Source organism: Onychostoma macrolepis, chromosome 22 (assembly GCF_012432095.1).
Source record: "Onychostoma macrolepis isolate SWU-2019 chromosome 22, ASM1243209v1, whole genome shotgun sequence".
Classification (NCBI taxonomy): Eukaryota; Metazoa; Chordata; class Actinopteri; order Cypriniformes; family Cyprinidae; genus Onychostoma; species Onychostoma macrolepis.
The window spans coordinates 18,336,448-18,356,052 of record NC_081176.1 but is presented as its reverse complement, the minus strand read 5'-3'; the positions used below and the strand labels follow the sequence as shown (position 1 = coordinate 18,356,052).

The 19,605-nt window shown below is 31.5% G+C and overlaps 1 protein-coding gene across 1 annotated transcript; it reads left to right on the top strand.

Annotated features, from left to right (window-relative positions):
• Positions 1–394: 394 nt before the first annotated feature.
• On the top strand, positions 395–18,031 carry ttc39c (tetratricopeptide repeat domain 39C). Its single transcript, XM_058760737.1, has 15 exons — positions 395–811; positions 926–1,106; positions 2,847–2,895; positions 6,174–6,302; positions 6,398–6,512; positions 7,610–7,976; positions 10,959–11,127; positions 12,100–12,193; positions 12,371–12,478; positions 12,563–12,672; positions 14,956–15,079; positions 15,171–15,268; positions 15,532–15,636; positions 16,791–16,829; positions 16,912–18,031. Exons 2-15 carry the CDS (start codon positions 967–969, stop codon positions 16,999–17,001), a joined length of 1,737 nt encoding a protein of 578 aa, XP_058616720.1. The 5' UTR covers positions 395–811; positions 926–966; the 3' UTR covers positions 17,002–18,031.
• The last annotated feature ends 1,574 nt before the right edge of the window (positions 18,032–19,605 follow it).

Below are 19,605 nucleotides of genomic sequence, written 5' to 3'. Positions count from 1 at the left end.
TAAAAAAAAATTGAAAAAGTAACTATGACTTTTTATCACGTAGGCTAATTCAATCTCACAATTCCGACTTTTTGAGAATTGCGAGTATATATATATATATATATATATATATATATATATATGCAAACTCGCAGTTGTGAGAAGAAAAGTTTGAATTGTAAGATAAAAAGTCGTAGCCTAATTAACTTTTTAATTTTTTGTTACGGAAAAAAAAATGTGAGAAAAACATAAGAATTGTGGGATATAAAACTCAAAATTTTGAGAAAAAAAAGACTGAAAAGTGAGATAAAAAGTCACAATTACGCTTTTTTATATTTTGTTCATTCCGTGACTTGTGAGTAACTCCTTCAAAAGGTACTCGCTTCGCCACCTATTGGCATAGCGAACCAATCGATGAACGAATCTTTTTAGTAAATCGATTCAAAAGATTCGACTCACGATGAATCCAAAATCCCTACTGCTAAGGCCAGAGAAGCTGCAAGGGTTAATGTTGGTAGTCGTTTCCTGTTTGGAGGCAAAGGGCGTGTTACAGTCGAGAGGAAGCTGTCAAGCTTCTGTCTGAAAGCAGAATCGGCTCCATCACCTACAGCACCACAGTGGAGTGAGTGACAAGCGGATACGGGACAATAACCTCGCTGCTCTGTTGCTCCTTTAACATTGCGTAACGCGCTGCTGATATGCAAACAGCCAGCTGACATTTCATAGCTCACGGCGGCCTGATGGAGGGGACGATTGCGGATCTGAAAACATCTTAGCACCGCAGATCGGACACGGAAGGGATCAAACTACATCCAGACGATTTTCTCCAGTGGTGAGGGAAAGATCATTTTATTTCGCGCTGCACGACGCTGCGCCGGTGGTTGTTTATTCAGCGCGTTTCGCTCGCTCAAAACAACCCGACTGTTTTTCTGCGGTTTATTTACAGAAGAACGAGTTTTTTGGCGCATAAAGGAGTAAACAGAGAGGATGGCAGGCCCTGATTCCCCGCAGCAGCAGGTTGAAGAGAAAGCCGAGCAGATAGATGATGCCGAGCTGGCGTTTCAAGGCATCAATATGCTGCTCAATAATGGCTTCAAAGAAAGCGACGAGCTCTTCAGGCGATACCGGTAAAATCAATATGCATCTATGATTTTACAATGATGTATGTTATAAAATGGGATTTTTTATTTATTTATTTTTTTTTGCATAATTTGGCTTTGCTGCTTTTATTTCTATTCATTTTCTATCCATATGACCATTATATGGGACATGCCTCAATACAATTTGAACTAAATATATATAGTAATCTCGTTTTTCTCGGATATAATTCATATAAGTGTGTGTTGTCTTTAATTGCATAACAAAAAGTCAAATACTCTTTTATTTACTGATTATTTTCTGTTTCTGTTGCCATAATTTGGAATGTGTCTCAGTACATTAACTTTCATATTTTATTACTTATTTGTGACCGTGGGCCACAAAACCAGTCAAAAGGGTAAATTTTTGGAAATTGGGATTTATGCATCATCTGAAAGCTGAATAAATAAGCTTTCCATTATGATTGGACAGTATTTGGCCGAAATACAACTATTTGACAATCTGGAATCTGAGGGTGCAAAAAAATCGAAATATTGAGAAAATCGCATTTAAAGTTGTCCAAATCAAGTTCTTAGCAATGCACCTACTAATCAAAAATTAAGTTTTGATTTATTTACGGTAGGAAATTTACAAAATATCTTCATGGAACATGATCTTTACTTAATATCCTAATGATTTTTGCCATAAAAGAAAAATTGACAAGTTTGACCCATACAATGTATTTTTGGCTATTGCTACAAATATACGCATGCAACTTATGACTGGCTTTGTGGTCCAGGGTCACATTTATTTATGAAAAGCATCGGAATGAGTAACTGATTTAGCTCAAATTAGGATTACTTGAGTGCTAGCTATTTTAGGACAAAATGTTGGTTTGCAGATGAACAAACATATCACACTTTGTTTGATCATTTATTCTGACAATAACTAAGGTAACAGGGTTGAATGCATGTGACTGTTAAATGCTTATTGAATTAATCGTAATGGTTTATCAAACATTTAATTGGTCTCGCAGAGAAAACAATGGGAATTGTACCTTGAATGCTTTAAAGAATAAGGACAATTCAGCCAGACCTTCTCGTGAGATCCTAGACAACAAATAAGTATAACGATGGGTGCATAGATCAATGGCTTTTTGCCCGGTCCATGTGGCCCTAGGCATGGGTGCAAACTGTGCACAGTAATAATCCTATAAACACATGGAGATTATATTGTGCATTATATGTGATTAGAGAGATAAAAGTAAAAGAGTCACCTGGAAAATCCAGTGGAAAGTCCTTTTTTTTTTTTGGTATCATTTTGACTTTTTAAAAAAAATTTTATAGATGACTAATAGTAGTTAAAATGACATATATTGCATTAAACCAAAGAAACGTGTTACAAATTCATACACAAAGCTTGAGGATTTATATAGCAGAAGAAACCGCTACTTAAGACATTCTTAAGGATACAGATATTCATGGATATTAAGTTTAATGCTATTAGGAGCTTAGCGCTTTGGCTTTATGTGGATAATTCCTTGTTTAATGCAAAATATAATCTTATGAGCAGGCATGCACAGAGTTATGAATCATTCACAAAGCTGTATTAAATTTGTGTATTTATTTTATTTTTAATATATATATTTACATTTAGTCATTTCGCAGACGCTTTTATCCAAAGAGACTTACATATACTATACATACATTTTTTTCTGGAATATTATTTTTTTTCAGAGGCTAAAATTATGTCATAGTGCCATATCCCATGATTCCCTGTTCTGTCTGCAGGACCCACAGTCCACTGATGAGCTTCGGCGCCAGTTTTGTCAGTTTCTTGGTAAGTGAACTTGTTTTTAGTTAGTACTTCCAGTATGTTTGACACGGGAACAGCTTCCTAGAGAACTGAAAGTGTCTTTGCAGTTCATAAAACTCCTTTTAGGGTTTGAATCTGCGTCTGTACTTGCCCACAACATTAGCCACCAAGCAAATTTTACCAACTTCATTTATTGTGGCAAGTAAACTGTTGTTTAACAGAGAAATGCTGGGAAAAACAACACAAATGGCTGTAGTGGTAACATCAGCTGGGTAGCCCAAGGTGGTTTTCTTGTGTAATTAGTTTGACATCAGCCCATCATTTCTAGTCCATCTCTGTTATCTGCGTTATGTGACAGTCAGCAAATGCTCTCATTCGCACTCCAGCCGCAGTCCTTTTTCCTGCAGCGCTGCTCTCGTTTCATCCTGGCCATTAATAAGAGTAAGACGACAGGAAGTGAAATATTGGCGAGAAAGAGACGGAATAGAGATGTTTATAATAGCAAATCATTTTCTACATTTTTGTAATACATTTTTCTCTCAAGTGATTGTTATATTTTGATTTCATATTTATTTTGTATTTTATTTTATAGGAATATAGCAAGTGTATTTTACAGAATAGCCATTTTTAAAATGTTATTCTACATTTGTATAGAATATTTTGGTTATAATATTAAAGTTGTATTTTATTTATTTATTTATTTTTCATTTAATAGAAGAATAGCAAGTTTTTTATTTTATTTTATTCTACATTTATATTATATTTAATAGAATATTTGTTTCCCTAAAGTGAAATTATATTTTATGGTTATTTTATTTTATATGACAAAATAAAATAAAATAAACAAACAAATAAAAAGTATAAATAAGATAAATAACAAAAATACAATTTAACTTCTGGAAAAATATTCTATAAAAATATTTAAAAATAATTTTACAAAATGGCTATTCTCCTATAAAATACAATTTCACAACATGAAAAAAATCTTATAAAAATGTATAATAATAAAAAAAAAACTTGCTATTCTCCTGTAAAATAAAATAAAAACAATAAAATAAAATTTCACTTCAGGAAAAAATTATCATTTAAAAATGCAGAATACATTTTAAAAAATGTAAAAAATAATTAAATTGTTTTTTTTTTTTTTTTACAAAATGTATATTTTTACATTTATTATACATTTTTAAAGGATCATTTTTCCCTGAAGTAAAATTGCTTATTTTATTTTCTAGAAGAGATTTTTAACAGAGTTAAGCCAAATACAGTTTTGGAGTTTTTAGCAAAAATAAATAAAAAAAACATGATATAATTCAGCCATAATATTTCTCACCATGAAAATAGCCACAGAAGCTGGAATGGCGTTAAACACAAACAAACAAACAAATTTCTAGGAGAATTTTAAATTATTATTTTTTATAGGATTTTTTATTTTATTTTATTGGTATTCATTTTTTTTTTTTTTTTTTTTTTTTTATTCTACATTTTTAAAGAATACTTATTCCCTGAAGTGAAATTGCTTATTTTACTTTCTAGAATTATTGGATAATTTTAAATAATTCTTTTTTATAGGATTTGTAAGGGAAGTTTTATTTTATTGTTATTCATTTTATTTATTTCAAATTTGCTTATATTCAAAGGATATTTTTTCCATGAAGTGAAAATGTATTTTATTTTATTAATGTAATAACAGTAATGTGTGGACCAGCACACAGCACACTATTTCTGCAGCATACAGTATGTTGACAGCGCCTAGTGTGCATGGAATACCCAAAAGGCAAACTGTTTATTCTTGTGTAATAAGTACTGTTTCACATTCTATTTTAAAAAATAGTAGGAGGTGTTCAGTTTAAGCTGTGCAGCATGCAGTATACTGTCCAAATGCTGCCTGAGTTTCTCATCAAAAGTTGAGGAACAGAACTTGTCACAACCTCTTATGTCAAAGCTGGTGCCCCAGGATGTGAATTGTGATGTGACTATGATGTTGTTTAGGCCCTCGGCGGGAATTCAGACAGCAGAGGAGGGATTCGTGGCATGAGAAATGCTAGTCAGCACTAATGTGCCTCCAGCAAAGAAGTATTACTTCACCAAAAGACCTTCAGAAGCGTCTGGGTTATTGTTGGGCACTAGTGTAGTTGCCATGGTTTAGCTTTAGCTAATAATAGACACCTTATACTATAAGAATATGGTGTAATATAGAAGATATATAATTACATTGCGCAACAATGATAGCCATTGTTGTGTATGAAAGGCTCATAGTGCCTTTACTGCTAGGAATATTTGTTGTCTGTTACGGAAAGGATATCTATTGAGGAACATGCTCATTTAGATATGTTTCTTCACTTTTAGTATAATTATTTTCTGAAGCTAGCTCAGTCAGTAGAGCTTTAGACTTTTGGTTTTTGGTTGTGGGTTCGAATCCCGTGCTACACAAATTTTTTTCAAGTGTGAAACTGCTGGTTTAGACTAAAGCGTTTGCTAAATGAATGTAAGTAAATATACAGATATACACAGTAACTATACAGGTATGGGGCTGCACCATATATCGAAATAAAATTGATATTGTGATATGGTTGCGATTTTTAAAAAAGTAAATATGCAAAACTGGCTTCAGGGTGAAGTGTAACACCTGTTCACATTATTTTTAAGTATTTGATTTTTTTTGACATTACAATAACGTTAAAATTTATTTTATATTTTGTTTGTAATAATCACAATAAAATTGTAGCTTTATTATTTTATAGTCCTATTGAATTGGTCCAGGAAAAAAACAAAACTCTGAGTTTCAGAGTGAAGTGTGGCACTATTCACTTACATACAGTTTTATTAAATATTTGATATGTTAAACTTTTACAGAACAATAATGTTACAGTATATTTAATTTATTCTTTTGTACAATAATAATCACAGTAAAATACTATTTTTTTTTTATTATTTATAAAAAAATAAAAAAAAAAAAAAAAACTTTATGGTTCCTGAAAGATTTGAGTTGGTTCTTATAAAGCCAAGTGTGACTGACAACACCCACATTTTTCAAGTTTTTCCAAGTTTGTTCAAACTCCCAGAAGTATAACATAATTTTTCAGCTTTTTTGTTATTACTTTTATTTTTCATGCAGATGCATTTCCCTACAAAATCACCCCATTCATTCTAACCAAATATAGCTATTCAACTCATCTGGTTAAATGTGTTTTCATATATATATATATATATATAGCTGGAAAAAAACAATAAAAACAATATAATGTCAAAACAATGTGAGGTTTTTCCAATATCGTGCAGCCCTAATATTCGTGTGATCATAGAATGCCATGATGACATTCGAGGAGGAAAAAATGCAGATGGCCAGCGATGACCTGAGAACTACTGAAAAGCTCTGCGAGAGCGACAACGCCGGCGTCATCGAGACCATCCGCAACAAAATCAAGAAGAGTGTGAGTTTGTTTGTACGAGTGTGTGGCAGCAGGATGCACTCAATCTGTGTGCCAGATTCTTCACCTCAACGTCTTGGTTTTTATCTTTGCCCCAGATGGACTCGCAGAGATCAGGAGTGGAGATTGTGGATCGTCTTCAGAGACAGATCATCGTGGCCGACTGCCAGGTTTATCTCGCCGTGCTGTCCTTCGTCAAACAGGAACTCTCAGGTGCATTCCACATGTTTACGTTTTACAAACCAGATTGAAACTTTATATTTACATTTGCATGCCACTGTTTTTGGGGGGGAGTAAACAAACTTGAAATATTAGACGGTAGAGAAGTGCAGGTGTGATGTCATGTTTACTTGTTTACTTTTTTCAATTTTTCACAGAACATTAAGCAGTGTAATTTTTGATTTTAGATTTTCTCATTTTATTTTTAATTTTCTCATTATTATTGTTTTGTATTTTATTAATTTTAAATAACTTTTTTAAATATGACTGAATTTCTTTTTTATATTTGTATTTTAAATTATTAATTAATAATAAAATAATCATAATGAAATTAGTATTAATAATATTATGAAAATGTATTATTTTTATTTAGTTTATTACTGTAGGTATACACAAATTTGGATTATTAAAATGATTCAGCTTCTCACCAAAAATAATAAAAGGTTTAATGTTGCAGTTATTTTTATTATTTTTATTTGTTTTTAATTTTGTTTGTATAACTGAATTTCTGTAAATGTAATATTTTGTATTTAAAAATTAATATAAAGAAAATTATGATTTTTATTTTTTATTAAAGTATATACAAATTTGGATTTTAAAATGATTCCGTGTCACCAAAAATATTGAAAGATGCAATCATGCATTTAATTCATTTTGTTATGTGAATTTCTTTAATTTTTGTTTTTATATGAAAAATTTATATCAAGGAAATTAATATTTGAATTTTACAATTATTTTTTAAAGTACTTTAAATTTGCACAAATTTGGATTATTAATTGTTTTTTAGCTTGTCATTAAAAATATTAAAAGGCTTAATTATGCAATTATTTAATTGTTTTTATTTGCTTTTAATTTTTATTGTATATAATAGAATTTCTTTAATTTTATATTTGAATTTGAGAGTTACTATATTTTATATAGTAATAGTAATATATTTTTTACTTACATTTTACTTTTTTACTATTTGAAGTATACACAAGTTTGGATTATTTAAAATGTTTCAGCTTGTCATTAAAAATATTAAAAGACTCAATCATGCCAGTTCTAACATTTTCTTTCATTTAACGTCATTATGACCTATCGCCCCTCAGCATACATCAAAGGAGGCTGGATCCTCCGCAAGGCCTGGAAAATGTACAACAAATGCTACAGCGACATCAGCCAGCTGCAGGAAGCCTGTCGCCGCCACTCCTCCGACCAGCAGGGGGCGCTGGCCTCCGATCAGGCCAACCACAACACCTCAGCCGAGAGTGGCGGCCGGGTGACAGAAGAGGTTCTGGACCGCCTGAAGGGTTCGGTCAGCTTCGGCTATGGGCTCTTTCACTTGTGTATTTCGATGGTGCCTCCACACCTGCTCAAGATCGTCAACCTACTGGGCTTCCCTGGAGACCGTCACCAAGGTCTCGCCTCATTAGCATACGCCAGCGAGAGCAAGGATATGAAGGCACCGCTCGCCACGTAAGCTGACTTTTTTTTGTGTTTCTCGCACGTCAATCCAGTATTTGACATGCTTTTCTCATTAGCTTAGGCTAAATTATTAGCATTTGCAGAAATGTCATACGTCATAGCACTCATACGTCAGAAGAAAACCCCTCGCTGCTGATGTGCGAACACACGCTGTCGCATGTCCAACTGGTTTCACACTGGGGTTACATAATTGATGGCATCTGAAAGGTCACAATTAGAGATAAAGGGCATTAGATGGAAAGGTTATATGAGCATGTGTGAGCAAATGCTATCACAGAATTGAACAAGAAAACTCAAGCATTTTGCTCTGCTTGCTCAGTCAGTAGAGCTTTAGACTTTTAATCACAAGGTTGTGGGTTCGAATCCCGTGGTAAGCGGAAATTTTTCATATGCAAAACTGTTCAGTTGCAAGCTGCTTTAGACCATTGGTGTGTGCACACCAAAAGCTAATTTAATTATTCGCACGAGCAGATTACATACAAAGTCAACGCAAAGATGTGAATAGACATGATTGCCTCGAACAAGTAATATACGCCTCAATCGCGTCTTCCGTGCAAGTTGAAAAATGTCAACTCAAGTGGAAAATTTGCATGACGCATTATGGTGCAAGCCTATCAGTGAAGAGCTTATTGACACGTTTAGTTGTATCAGAAAATGAAGGAGAGCATTATGCGATGATTGTATTCACACAAGTGACTTGAAAAACATTCCATGAGTAATCTAGAGTAGATGTCGACCAATAGTGGATTTTACCGATACCGATAGCTAGGTTGAACCACACTGGCCGATACAGATTAATCAACCGATAGTTTTCAAAATGGATACTGAAAGAGAGCTAGTGCTTTACTATTTAAAAAAAAAACTTTGTAAATGACTAAAAATATTAATATTATTTACTATATTGATCATTAAAGTTATTTCATAGTTTGCTAATGTTAAAAGAAGAAACTTTAAAATTTAAAAATGTAGCCTATTAGTAGCTAAAAGTGAATGTTGAAATGAACACACTCTAACAAGGAACAATACTTCTACAGTTTTCATTAATACTATGAATGGACTCTTATTGTTAAGTGTTACCATTTAATTTAAACAGTCATGCTTAAAGATGGCCATCTTTAAATACCTACACAAGGCCATAGCATTAAAATTACATGCATATGGAATATTGTATGTGTACTCACACACTTTATTTGCGTCTATTTTTTAACACTTGATAATTATCTAATAAAAAAAATAAAAAAGTTAGTCACACACCGGGCAAAAGCGCAGCGCTGCGTCTAGGAGAACTCAGAGGTATCTCACACACACCAGACGCTTTGCGTTCAATTCAAGTGGCGGTCTAAAACAATTTATTTAATCACCAAACGGACATAAGTTTGCTTCAAGAATGAACAATGTGGCATAAATGAGTTTGAAGTTCGGTGTTTAAAAAAAACAAAACAGAGCAAGCGGAAAGAGAATGCGCGATCTGTATTACAGCTCTCTATATGAAGCATACAGACTTTATTAGAGCCACAGAAATACAAACGTTTTGCTGAAAAATGCACAATACATAATTTATAGGCTAGGGTGAAGTCATTATGTACATTTACAACAATTTGGGACAAATATAATGTAATTTAATAGAAAACTATGTGAATGGCGCTCTGTTCCGCGGCAGGCTTTTCTGTCGGCTGTATTTAAATGTGAGTCTGGAGTTTCCCGCTCTGTGCAGCGCGCAGTGTCACATGTCAAAATAAACAACACGTGCTGTCAGTGATTTCCGCCTCTAGAGGCCGCTCTCGTACTGTATAATGCCAGCGGACCCTTCTCAGCCACTCCAGCAACGGTTACAAACCGGAAAACTATCGGCATGGATTTTTACCGATAACCGATAGCTGTGGCAATCAACTATCGGTACCGATTAAACGGCAAAACCGATGAATCGGTCAACCTCTAATCTAGAGCGATTAACGCGATGAGAATAACCCCTGATCATCAGACTTCTAAAATGGCTGGGGGAGAAAAAAAACACTTATGTTGAAGTTTGAATTTGAGCGTATTTGGAGAGGTCTATCATGGAGCAACCACCTAGCAACCATTCACAACACCCTAGCATTATTGGCAGTGAGACCATCTATAATACCATATCAACAACCTAGCAACAGTCTAGAAACCACCTAGAACAGAACAGAAATATCACTTCTAGCAAGAGCCAAACAATCTAGTACCGCATAGCAACACCCTGGAAACGATCGACAAGAGTCTAGCAACCAACCAGAGCATCCTAGCAACAGCTTAGCAACCACCCAAACAATCTAGCTACCACATAGCAACGCCCTCGAAACCATCCACAACACCCAAGCATTGACATCGAGACCATCCATAATACCTTATCAACAGCCTAGCAACCACCCAAAACATCCTAGCAACAGCCTAGTAACCAGCCAGAATGCTCTAGTAAGAGCCGAACAATGTAGTACCACATAGCAACACCCTGGAAGCCATCCCTAGCTTTATTGCACCATAACACCTTATCAACCACCTAGCAACCGCCAGAACACCTTAGCAACAGCCTAGCAACCACCCAGAGCATTCTAACATTATGGCAAATTTGGTACTTTCAAATACCATTCATATTTTCTTCATAAAATATAAATATCTAGTCCATTTTGATCATTTCAGAGATTTTTCTTTAACTACATAGTTCGTAACCGTTCTTTCAGCTCTCTTTGGACACATTGTTCTCGGCAGTTGCTTGCCAGAGGCTGACAGATTGCGCAGCAGCTCTAATAATAGAGATGAATTTAAGCATACTTAATCCAGCCCGGGACAAAACGTACCCAATTTGTTCTTCAGATGAAAAGATGCTGCTTTTTTTTAAAAATCGGTGCTGCTGTAGCAGTTTGTACACAGCAAATATATAACCAAACACAACTAATAAACACGCAAACTGTGTTATTATATGTATCTTTGCCTTCTTTTCTCTCTCAGTTTGGCTCTTTTGTGGTACCACACCGTGGTGCAGCCCTTCTTTGCTCTGGACGGCTCAGACTCGCTTGCCGGGCTCCTGGAGGCCAAAGCCATTCTGCATAAGAAGGCAATGGTTTACCCAAACTCCTCTCTCTTCATCTTCTTCAAGGGACGGGTGCAGAGATTAGAGGTGGGTATGTAGGGATTTCACATCAGAGATTATGAAACCAGAGCAGATGCTTGGTGCTTGATAATCGACTGGCGTGATTAAATCATTTAAATAATAGTGCGGTTTATGCTTCACTGATATTTAATTACTGTGCAACCACCACAAATTACTTTCTTCATGAGTGTGTTAGACGCAATGGAAGGCATCCAAAACTAACCATTAATATCAATCATCTCCAATACGAATTATACACCGACTACAATGTGTAATTTTTATACTACACTAGAGAAAAACAAATGTCATGCTGGATATCATACAGGATGACAGTGTTTCATGTGTCCCGACTCATATCAGGGCACAGGAACATGAGAAAGAAAAAAAGATGATATATTACATTTGAATAATTATAATTAATTTTATTCAACACTGTGTTATAATAAAAAATTACAATATAACAAACAATATTTATTGCAATTTATTATTATTTGTGTGTGCGCGTGTTTGTGTGTAAGATTTTAATAAACTTTTGTATACTCCAATATCACAATATCATATGAACAATGTTTATTCCAATATGTTAAATATTTATTATAATTATATATTAATAATTGATGTGTATGTATGTATATAATGTGATGTTTATAAATTGTGCTTATTATAGCTAAATTACAATATAAACTATATTTGTGACGATTAATAACAATTGTTATAAATTGAATGTATTTATATATAAATTCAACATTCATTCAATAAATTTCAAAATATTTTTATTTTATACACACACATATACATATATATATATATATATATAAACACATGGTTTGTTTGTTTATTACAAAACATATAAATTGTATGTAAAAAAAAATATCTGTAAAAATAATTTCTTATAAAAAAATCAATAAACCTATGATATGTAACAAACTATGCAATGTATTTTTACAATACACACACACACACATATAATTCATTATAATTAATCTTTTTCTTTTTCAGTGCCAAATCAACAGTGCGCTGGCGTCATTTCAGGATGCTCTGGAGTTCGCCTCAGACCAAAGAGAGATTCAACACGTGTGCCTCTATGAAATTGGTACAAATCTGTAGTTGTCTTACTTTTTAGTACAGTCATTTATTAAATAATTTTGTCCAGTTTGATTTAATTTTGGCCTGGCAATTAGAGAAACGTATGCAGTAATCGCATTCTTTCTGACAAAATGAATAATTCAGTGTACGATGTATGATTGTTGCATTTGTTCTGGATTTGCAGGCTGGTGCAGCATGATAGAGATGAACTTTGAAGATGCTTACAGGTCTTTTGAGCGGCTGAAGAATGAATCCCGATGGTCACAGTGTTACTATGCTTACCTCACTGGAGGTCAGATTATGTTATCTCAAACTCATTTTAACGTCTCTTTAAAATAACCAATTTTAATAAAACCTTTTATATCTCAACCCAAAGTATGTCAAGGGGCTTCTGGTGATCTAGAGGGAGCCAAAGCTGTTTTCCGAGATGTCCAGAAGCTTTTTAAACGCAAGAACAATCAGATTGAGCAGTTTGCACTGAAAAGAGTGAGTTATCTAATCATTTATTCATTATAATACATTTTTGCAGTTATGATTTCAAATTTTCAATTAAACTCATAATTACTCTAATTTATACATATAAATTTGTAGTTATAATAATTTATAATATACAAATTACTTATTCTAATGTAAATATGGAATTTCTATACCATTTTATTTATCTATTGTATTAGTAATAATCATTTTATTGTTATATATTATTATATATTATATAATGATTTTATTAAAGTTTTTAATATATTTTTGAACTATTGAGTTTGTTTCTCTATAAGTTAACAAAAACTTATTTTGGATGCAATTAATCGCAATTATTCATTTGACAGCACTAATGTGTGCTGTCAAATGATTAATTGCATCCAAAATAAGTTTTGTTTACATAAATAAATATATATATATATATATATATATATATATATATATATATATATATATATATATATATATATATATATATATATATATATATATATATATATATTTATTTATTTATTTATTTTATAATCATTTATTAACAACTTCTCACAATAAATAAAATAAATACATAGTTACCGAAAAAGGTGTAGGTCGAAGCCTACCCTTTGTACATGGTTAACTGAATTGGCGACACTTTTCACTAAGTTAAATAATACAAAATCAACAATATTACAAAAACATTTCCTAAAATGTGCATACATAATTCCAAACGTACATAACAAAAATACACATTCCAGCTATTACGTCAATATTTTAACAATCCATTCACAATTTATTGAGACTGAGTCATATAATTATTTAATCACCCTATTTTTATACATTTTCTTAAATTTGCAAAGTGAATTACATACTTTTAATTCCTTATCACATTTATTCCACAGATTTACCCATTTGACAGATAAACACCTACTTTTTACATTAGTTCTTGCCCTTACTTTTTTAAACATGTACAATCCTCTTAGATTATACTGACCTTCTCTTATTTGGAACAGCCTCTGAATACAATTTGGAAGTAAATTATTATTATAAATTTTGTACATTAACTGTGATGTATGTAAATCAACTAAATCTACAAATTTTAATGCATGGAAATGAATAAGCAATTTATTTGCTGGTTCGTAATAATCAACCCTTTTAACAATCCATGTATTGAATGTAAATTGGATTTATATGTGTGACCCCACACCTCCACACAATAAGTAATGTATGGAACTATGAGCGCACAATACAATATATATAAAGTTTTTTTCATTCAAAATATGTTTTATTCTATTTAATATTGCAAAGGATTTGGACATCTTTGTTTTTACATGATTTATATGTGATTTCCAACATAATTTATGATCAGGTATAAGACCCAAAAATTTGTTTTCATACACTCTTTCTGTTTCCTCATTGTTAATCATTAATTTCACTTTATTGTTATTTTGTGGATTACTAAATATTATAAACTTTGTTTTACTTAAATTCAGTGAAAGTCTGTTATCATCAAACCATTTTTTGAAAACCATCAGTTAGATTTCCACTGTATTCAGAAACTGTTCCACATTTTTCCCGAAACAATATAAATTTGTATCATCAGCAAACAGAACCATTTGTAATAATTTAGACACTTTACAAATATCATTTATATACAGGACAAACAACTTAGGGCCTAGCACCGAACCTTGCGGAACACCACAAGTAACTTTCATTAAATCTGATCTATATTTTCAAAATATATACTGTATGTGTGTATTTATATATACATAATAAATATACACAGAACACACACATTATGCAAACAAAAGCTTATATATATATATTTTGTTTGCATAATGAAAGTTATATATATATATATATATATATATATATATATATATATATATATATATATATATATATATACACACACACAAATGTTTTATACATTCATCATATATATATATATATATATATATATATATATATATATAAAATATAGAAATAAATGTATATATTTAATATAGAATTTTTTTATATAATTTGTAATACATATATAGTTATATATTATTTAATAATACAAAAACAATTAATCATTTTATATTAATGATAAATGATGTTTATGTAAAACTATTCTAATAACTATAATTTATTAATATTACCTTTTATTTTATATGTACATAACTACAAATTATAGAGAAATTTGTAATTTTGAATATAAAATAATTTTCACATTAATAATGTAAACGTTACATTTCTAAACATGTTTATTTTATTATTTTAATAAAAAATTTTCCTTTTAAAGCTTTTCTTCTGCTTTGTTTGTGTCTCTAGGCAGAGAAGCTGAGGAAAGTCTCCCTCTCGCGAGAGCTGTGCATTCTGGGTGTTGTGGAGGTGCTATACTTATGGAAAGCTCTTCCAAACTGCTCTTCCACCAAACTCCAGCTTATGAACCAAGGTAAAGAGCGGTGTGGTGAAATGTGTGCTATTGGTCAGCTCTGAGCTCCTCTTTTCCCGCATTATAACCCTGATCTTGATGCTGTATTCAGTGCTACAGGGGCTGGATGAGCAGTCGAGCCTGGGCCTCAAACACCTGCTGCTTGGTGCTATTCAGAAATGTCTTGGGAATATTAAAGATGCTGTTCAGGTTTGTTCAGTCTCATCAGGTTGTTGTAACTCATTATGTGTGCAAACTAAGGTGATTTACCTATAGAAGTCTTAAAGGTACAGTTGAATATGTCAGTTTCTAAGTACAGTTTACAAATAGATTTCAGAGCACAAATACTACAAAATGCAGAATATGACACATTAAAAACATGTTTCAGATTGGTGTGGCACAGATTTCTGTGTATCTTGTTTATCCTCTCACATACTGTGTTTAATACTGATTCTGTCTGCTTGTGTTTCTAGTCGTTCCAGCTGGCAGTGCAGGATGAATACGGCCGTCTGAATAACAGCTATGTGCAGCCCTATTCCTGCTATGAGCTGGGCTGTGTGTTACTGGCTAAACCCGAGGTAAATCACACTCAAAATCCCTATATATAACTATATTTAAATATTTATTCATTCATCAACTGCCAGTAGATTTTATTTTAATCCCAACTCTTTACGTTCAGTTCAAACAATCTTTTAGAAACTTTTTCATTTCAATGTGTATTATACAATTTATTCTGGAAATACCATCACAAGGATTAACATATAGAATTACTATTAACTATTAATTATTACTACTACTAATAATAAAATCTATTCTTTATTAACCAACTAAAATTTTAATTAAACAAAATAAGTGGAGATTGATATTATACATTTGTGTTTATTATAAATATAATTTCTGGATTTCTTAGTAAATTTAATATTGTTTATTGTAATTCATAAAATACAAATAATTGATTATTTGTATAATAATATTTGTATAATGCCAAATAATTAATTATATGAATGGTTATTATTTAGTATTTTCTAATCATTTATGCATTTATTTTAAATATTATATATATATTTTTATAATAGTTATGAGATTTAATTATAGTTATGACTTTAAATTTTAGTTTAAATATAAACTTTAAATATAAATTTAAATATTTATGTAAACTAAATATAAACTACCAACTATGCAACTATAATTTATAAATGTTATATATCTGTTTATAAATGCCATATATACACACACAATGCGAAATTGTTTTAGAATTGTAGCAATGACTTTCCGTTTTAGTTTAAATATAAACCTCAACTCATAACTATAATTTATAAATGTTATATCTGTGTATATACATATAATACACATACAATAAACTCAACCAATTAAAAATATATACATGTGTGCATTATATGTATATACACAGATATAATATTTATAATTATTATGAGTTTAAGTTGTAGCTTTATTTATTTATTATACAGTATAATAATTTATTAGTGCTGGGCAAGTTATTAGGAGTTATGCTTTTAGTTTATACATATCATTTACATACTATATAATTTTAATAAAATATAGTACAACTATAGTAAAATAAACAGAGACTGATATTGTGCATTGTGTTTATTAAATCTATTTATTGGATTTAAAAAATATATATTATTTATTAACTAAGCAAATTGTTTTAATACTTGATTTATTTATTTTTTTAATCTTTTCAATTTATTTCATCATCTTCTCTCCTAAGACCCTGAGTAAAGGAAGATCATTGCTGCTTCAGGCCAAGGTAAGACTGTAATACATCAGTGATTTAGTTTCTTGAATGCACCAGTAAGTTGAGTTGAGATGGTGACTACCTCTGCTCGCAGGAGAACTACACCGGGTACGACTTCGAGAACAGGCTGCACGTCCGCATCCATTCTGCCCTCGCCTCCATAAAGGAAGTGGTCCCTCACTGACCCTCTCGTCCCACCTCAGAAGAGCTCCTGTCCAGCACTTTTTCAAACGAAAGCCATTTGAAGTAATCCTGCTTTTCTGGAGGGAGAAACTGAGAGTCAGCGGATTTCAGGTGACGGAGGATGTGTTCGCCAATATTTTTCCGCTTAGTATTGAAAAGGTTCACTCTTCATGTAGCTGTTGGTCCCAGTGATCTAATCTAATCTAATTTTCACGTTCACATTTACAATCCAGTTTGTGTGTTCAGGATTGATCTACAGAAGTAACTCTCACGAAGAAACACAAGAGTAGACCAACTGGTTAGATCCTTTCCCAGAGCTTGCGCTATCATACCAAACACATTAGCATGGGATAGAACTCTACATAAAAATGAAATATATATTGTGTAACCCTTTATCTCAAAGAAATAATAGTATCCAAATTTTACCTATAACTCCCTCTATGTCAAATCAAGATTGTTTGCATCTGGTGTAGTGGCAGACCGATACGATACCGAAATGGCGATGCTATGATTTCAAAAATAGTTTAATTATATTATTTACATTATTTACATTACATTATTTTCGAGTCCAATTTGCATAAAATGTATGTTCAGTTAATGATACTAAATCTGACTTATTTATGATTTGGTAACACTTTATTTTACAGCGTCCTTGTTACTTTCTATTGTAATTACAGTAAATTCTGCATAATTACATGCAACTAACACTAAACTAAACCTTGCTTTAAGTGTTAATTGATATTACTCATTACTTAATTACACTGTAACAAGGACACTTTAAAATAAACATTTTAAATTATTTGATGTATTTGTCTTTATTATTCACACAAGTGGTGTTTTAAATTATAAAATTATAAATTATGTACAAAATTGAAAACATCACTTGAATTTGGAGCCAGTTGTATGAATAATAGATATTTTAAATAAACAAATGTTAATATTTTGAAAGAAAATTCTATATAATAAATATGTAATCATATTTCTTAATTATACAATTATTATTTTAGATATAATTTTCAGTAAAATTATTACATTTTATGATAGACATAGTGGTATTAATAGTGTGTATATATATATATATATATATATATATATATATATATATATATTATACCAGTGGTATTAATAGTATAGTATTTGAAATTATAAAATAAATGTTAATATTTTTAATGAAAATTACATATAAATCATTATTAAGTATTACTTATTAATCACATATTATTATTTAGTATGTATGTGTAAATATATGTGTGTGTGTGTGTGTGTGTATATACATACATACATACACACACACACACACACACACATATATAATATATATATATATATATATATATATATATATATATATATGTGTGTGTGTGTATATATATATGAACAAAAGGTTAAGTTCTGAATTTTGTATTTTTAAAATGTTATATTTTTACTGGAAATCTTATATAAAATATAATATTTGTATTTCTTTGGTTCTTTATTTATAACTACAAAGTACCACTTTTTTTTTTAAGCAAGCCACATTGATCAAATATTGGACGTTGAATCAGTCTGTCACTAGTCAAGTTGAAGACACTTTTGCAGGTTAAACGCATTGCATTCAAGGTTGGCTGTTTTTATTGTATGTATTGCAAAGTTCCATTTTTAACACTAAACCATGTGTTCCCCTTGTAATACGTCAGGGGATATAGAACATATTTCATCTGTTATTCTGTTTATTATGTTCGAGAACAGCAGCATAACTTTGGTTCTCATGTCCTCTGCTGGTCAGCAGATATTTTCTGAAGTGAAAACCATGCACAACTACCTACTGGTCTTCCTCCAGGCCAGAGGAGGTCATTTCATTTTGGACCTTGTTTTTGACGAGCCGTATGTTGTATTTGTTTTTTTGTGCCAGATGTTCTGTAATAATATTTTTGGCCCAGGCTTCTCACTTGTAGACTTTTAACAGCACATCAGTATCTCCTTTTGATAATGTCGCCTCTGAATAACTTGAATTGATTTGAGTTGAGTTGGTGTATATATATCGTGAAATTGTTGTGAAACTTGCACCTTCTTATTTTCTCAGCCCGTAGCTGTAACGTTTATTCACTACTGTACATGATTCCCTCTGGTCTCTCTGTCAGTAACTCCAGAGGCTCAAAACATGTCTTCACTGTGAAACGTGTCAATATTGGATGTTCAGGGTATTTATACCTTGTGAGGACAATAGAATTAGGAAATTTCAATAATAAAATAACGAAACTTGCCATTAAACTTTGTACGTGAGTTCAGTGTGTTTACTGAATTATGATGGTTTGCAGAACTCAGATGGTAAGTTTGATTTTCTGAAGTAAAAGTGAGAGAAAAGAGGAAAAATCTGTCAGAATTTGTCTCAAATGTTGACTTTGTCAACAAATTTAACAAGGTGGATAGGTGGGAATGTTATTTATTTTTTTTTCTAATATATTTTTGATATCTTTCTCTTTTTGCATAAAGACCTAAGAAAGCATGTCATTTAGATAAAATAGTTTTTTTTTTTTTTTTAAACATTTGATGCCAGGGACCCCCATTTATGATGATCCCCTTGCAAAATATCCCCATCCTAAATTAAAGGCAGCTATAAATTTTA

Excerpts from the sequence above, each read along its gene's own strand:
- ttc39c (XM_058760737.1), top strand. The coding sequence starts at position 967 with ATGGCAGGCCCTGATTCCCCGCAGCAGCAGGTTGAAGAGAAAGCCGAG. Across the intron at positions 1,107-2,846 it reads GAGCTCTTCAGGCGATACCG|GACCCACAGTCCACTGATGA; the intron begins GTAAAATCAATA and ends TTCTGTCTGCAG. Across the intron at positions 12,194-12,370 it reads CGTGTGCCTCTATGAAATTG|GCTGGTGCAGCATGATAGAG; the intron begins GTACAAATCTGT and ends CTGGATTTGCAG.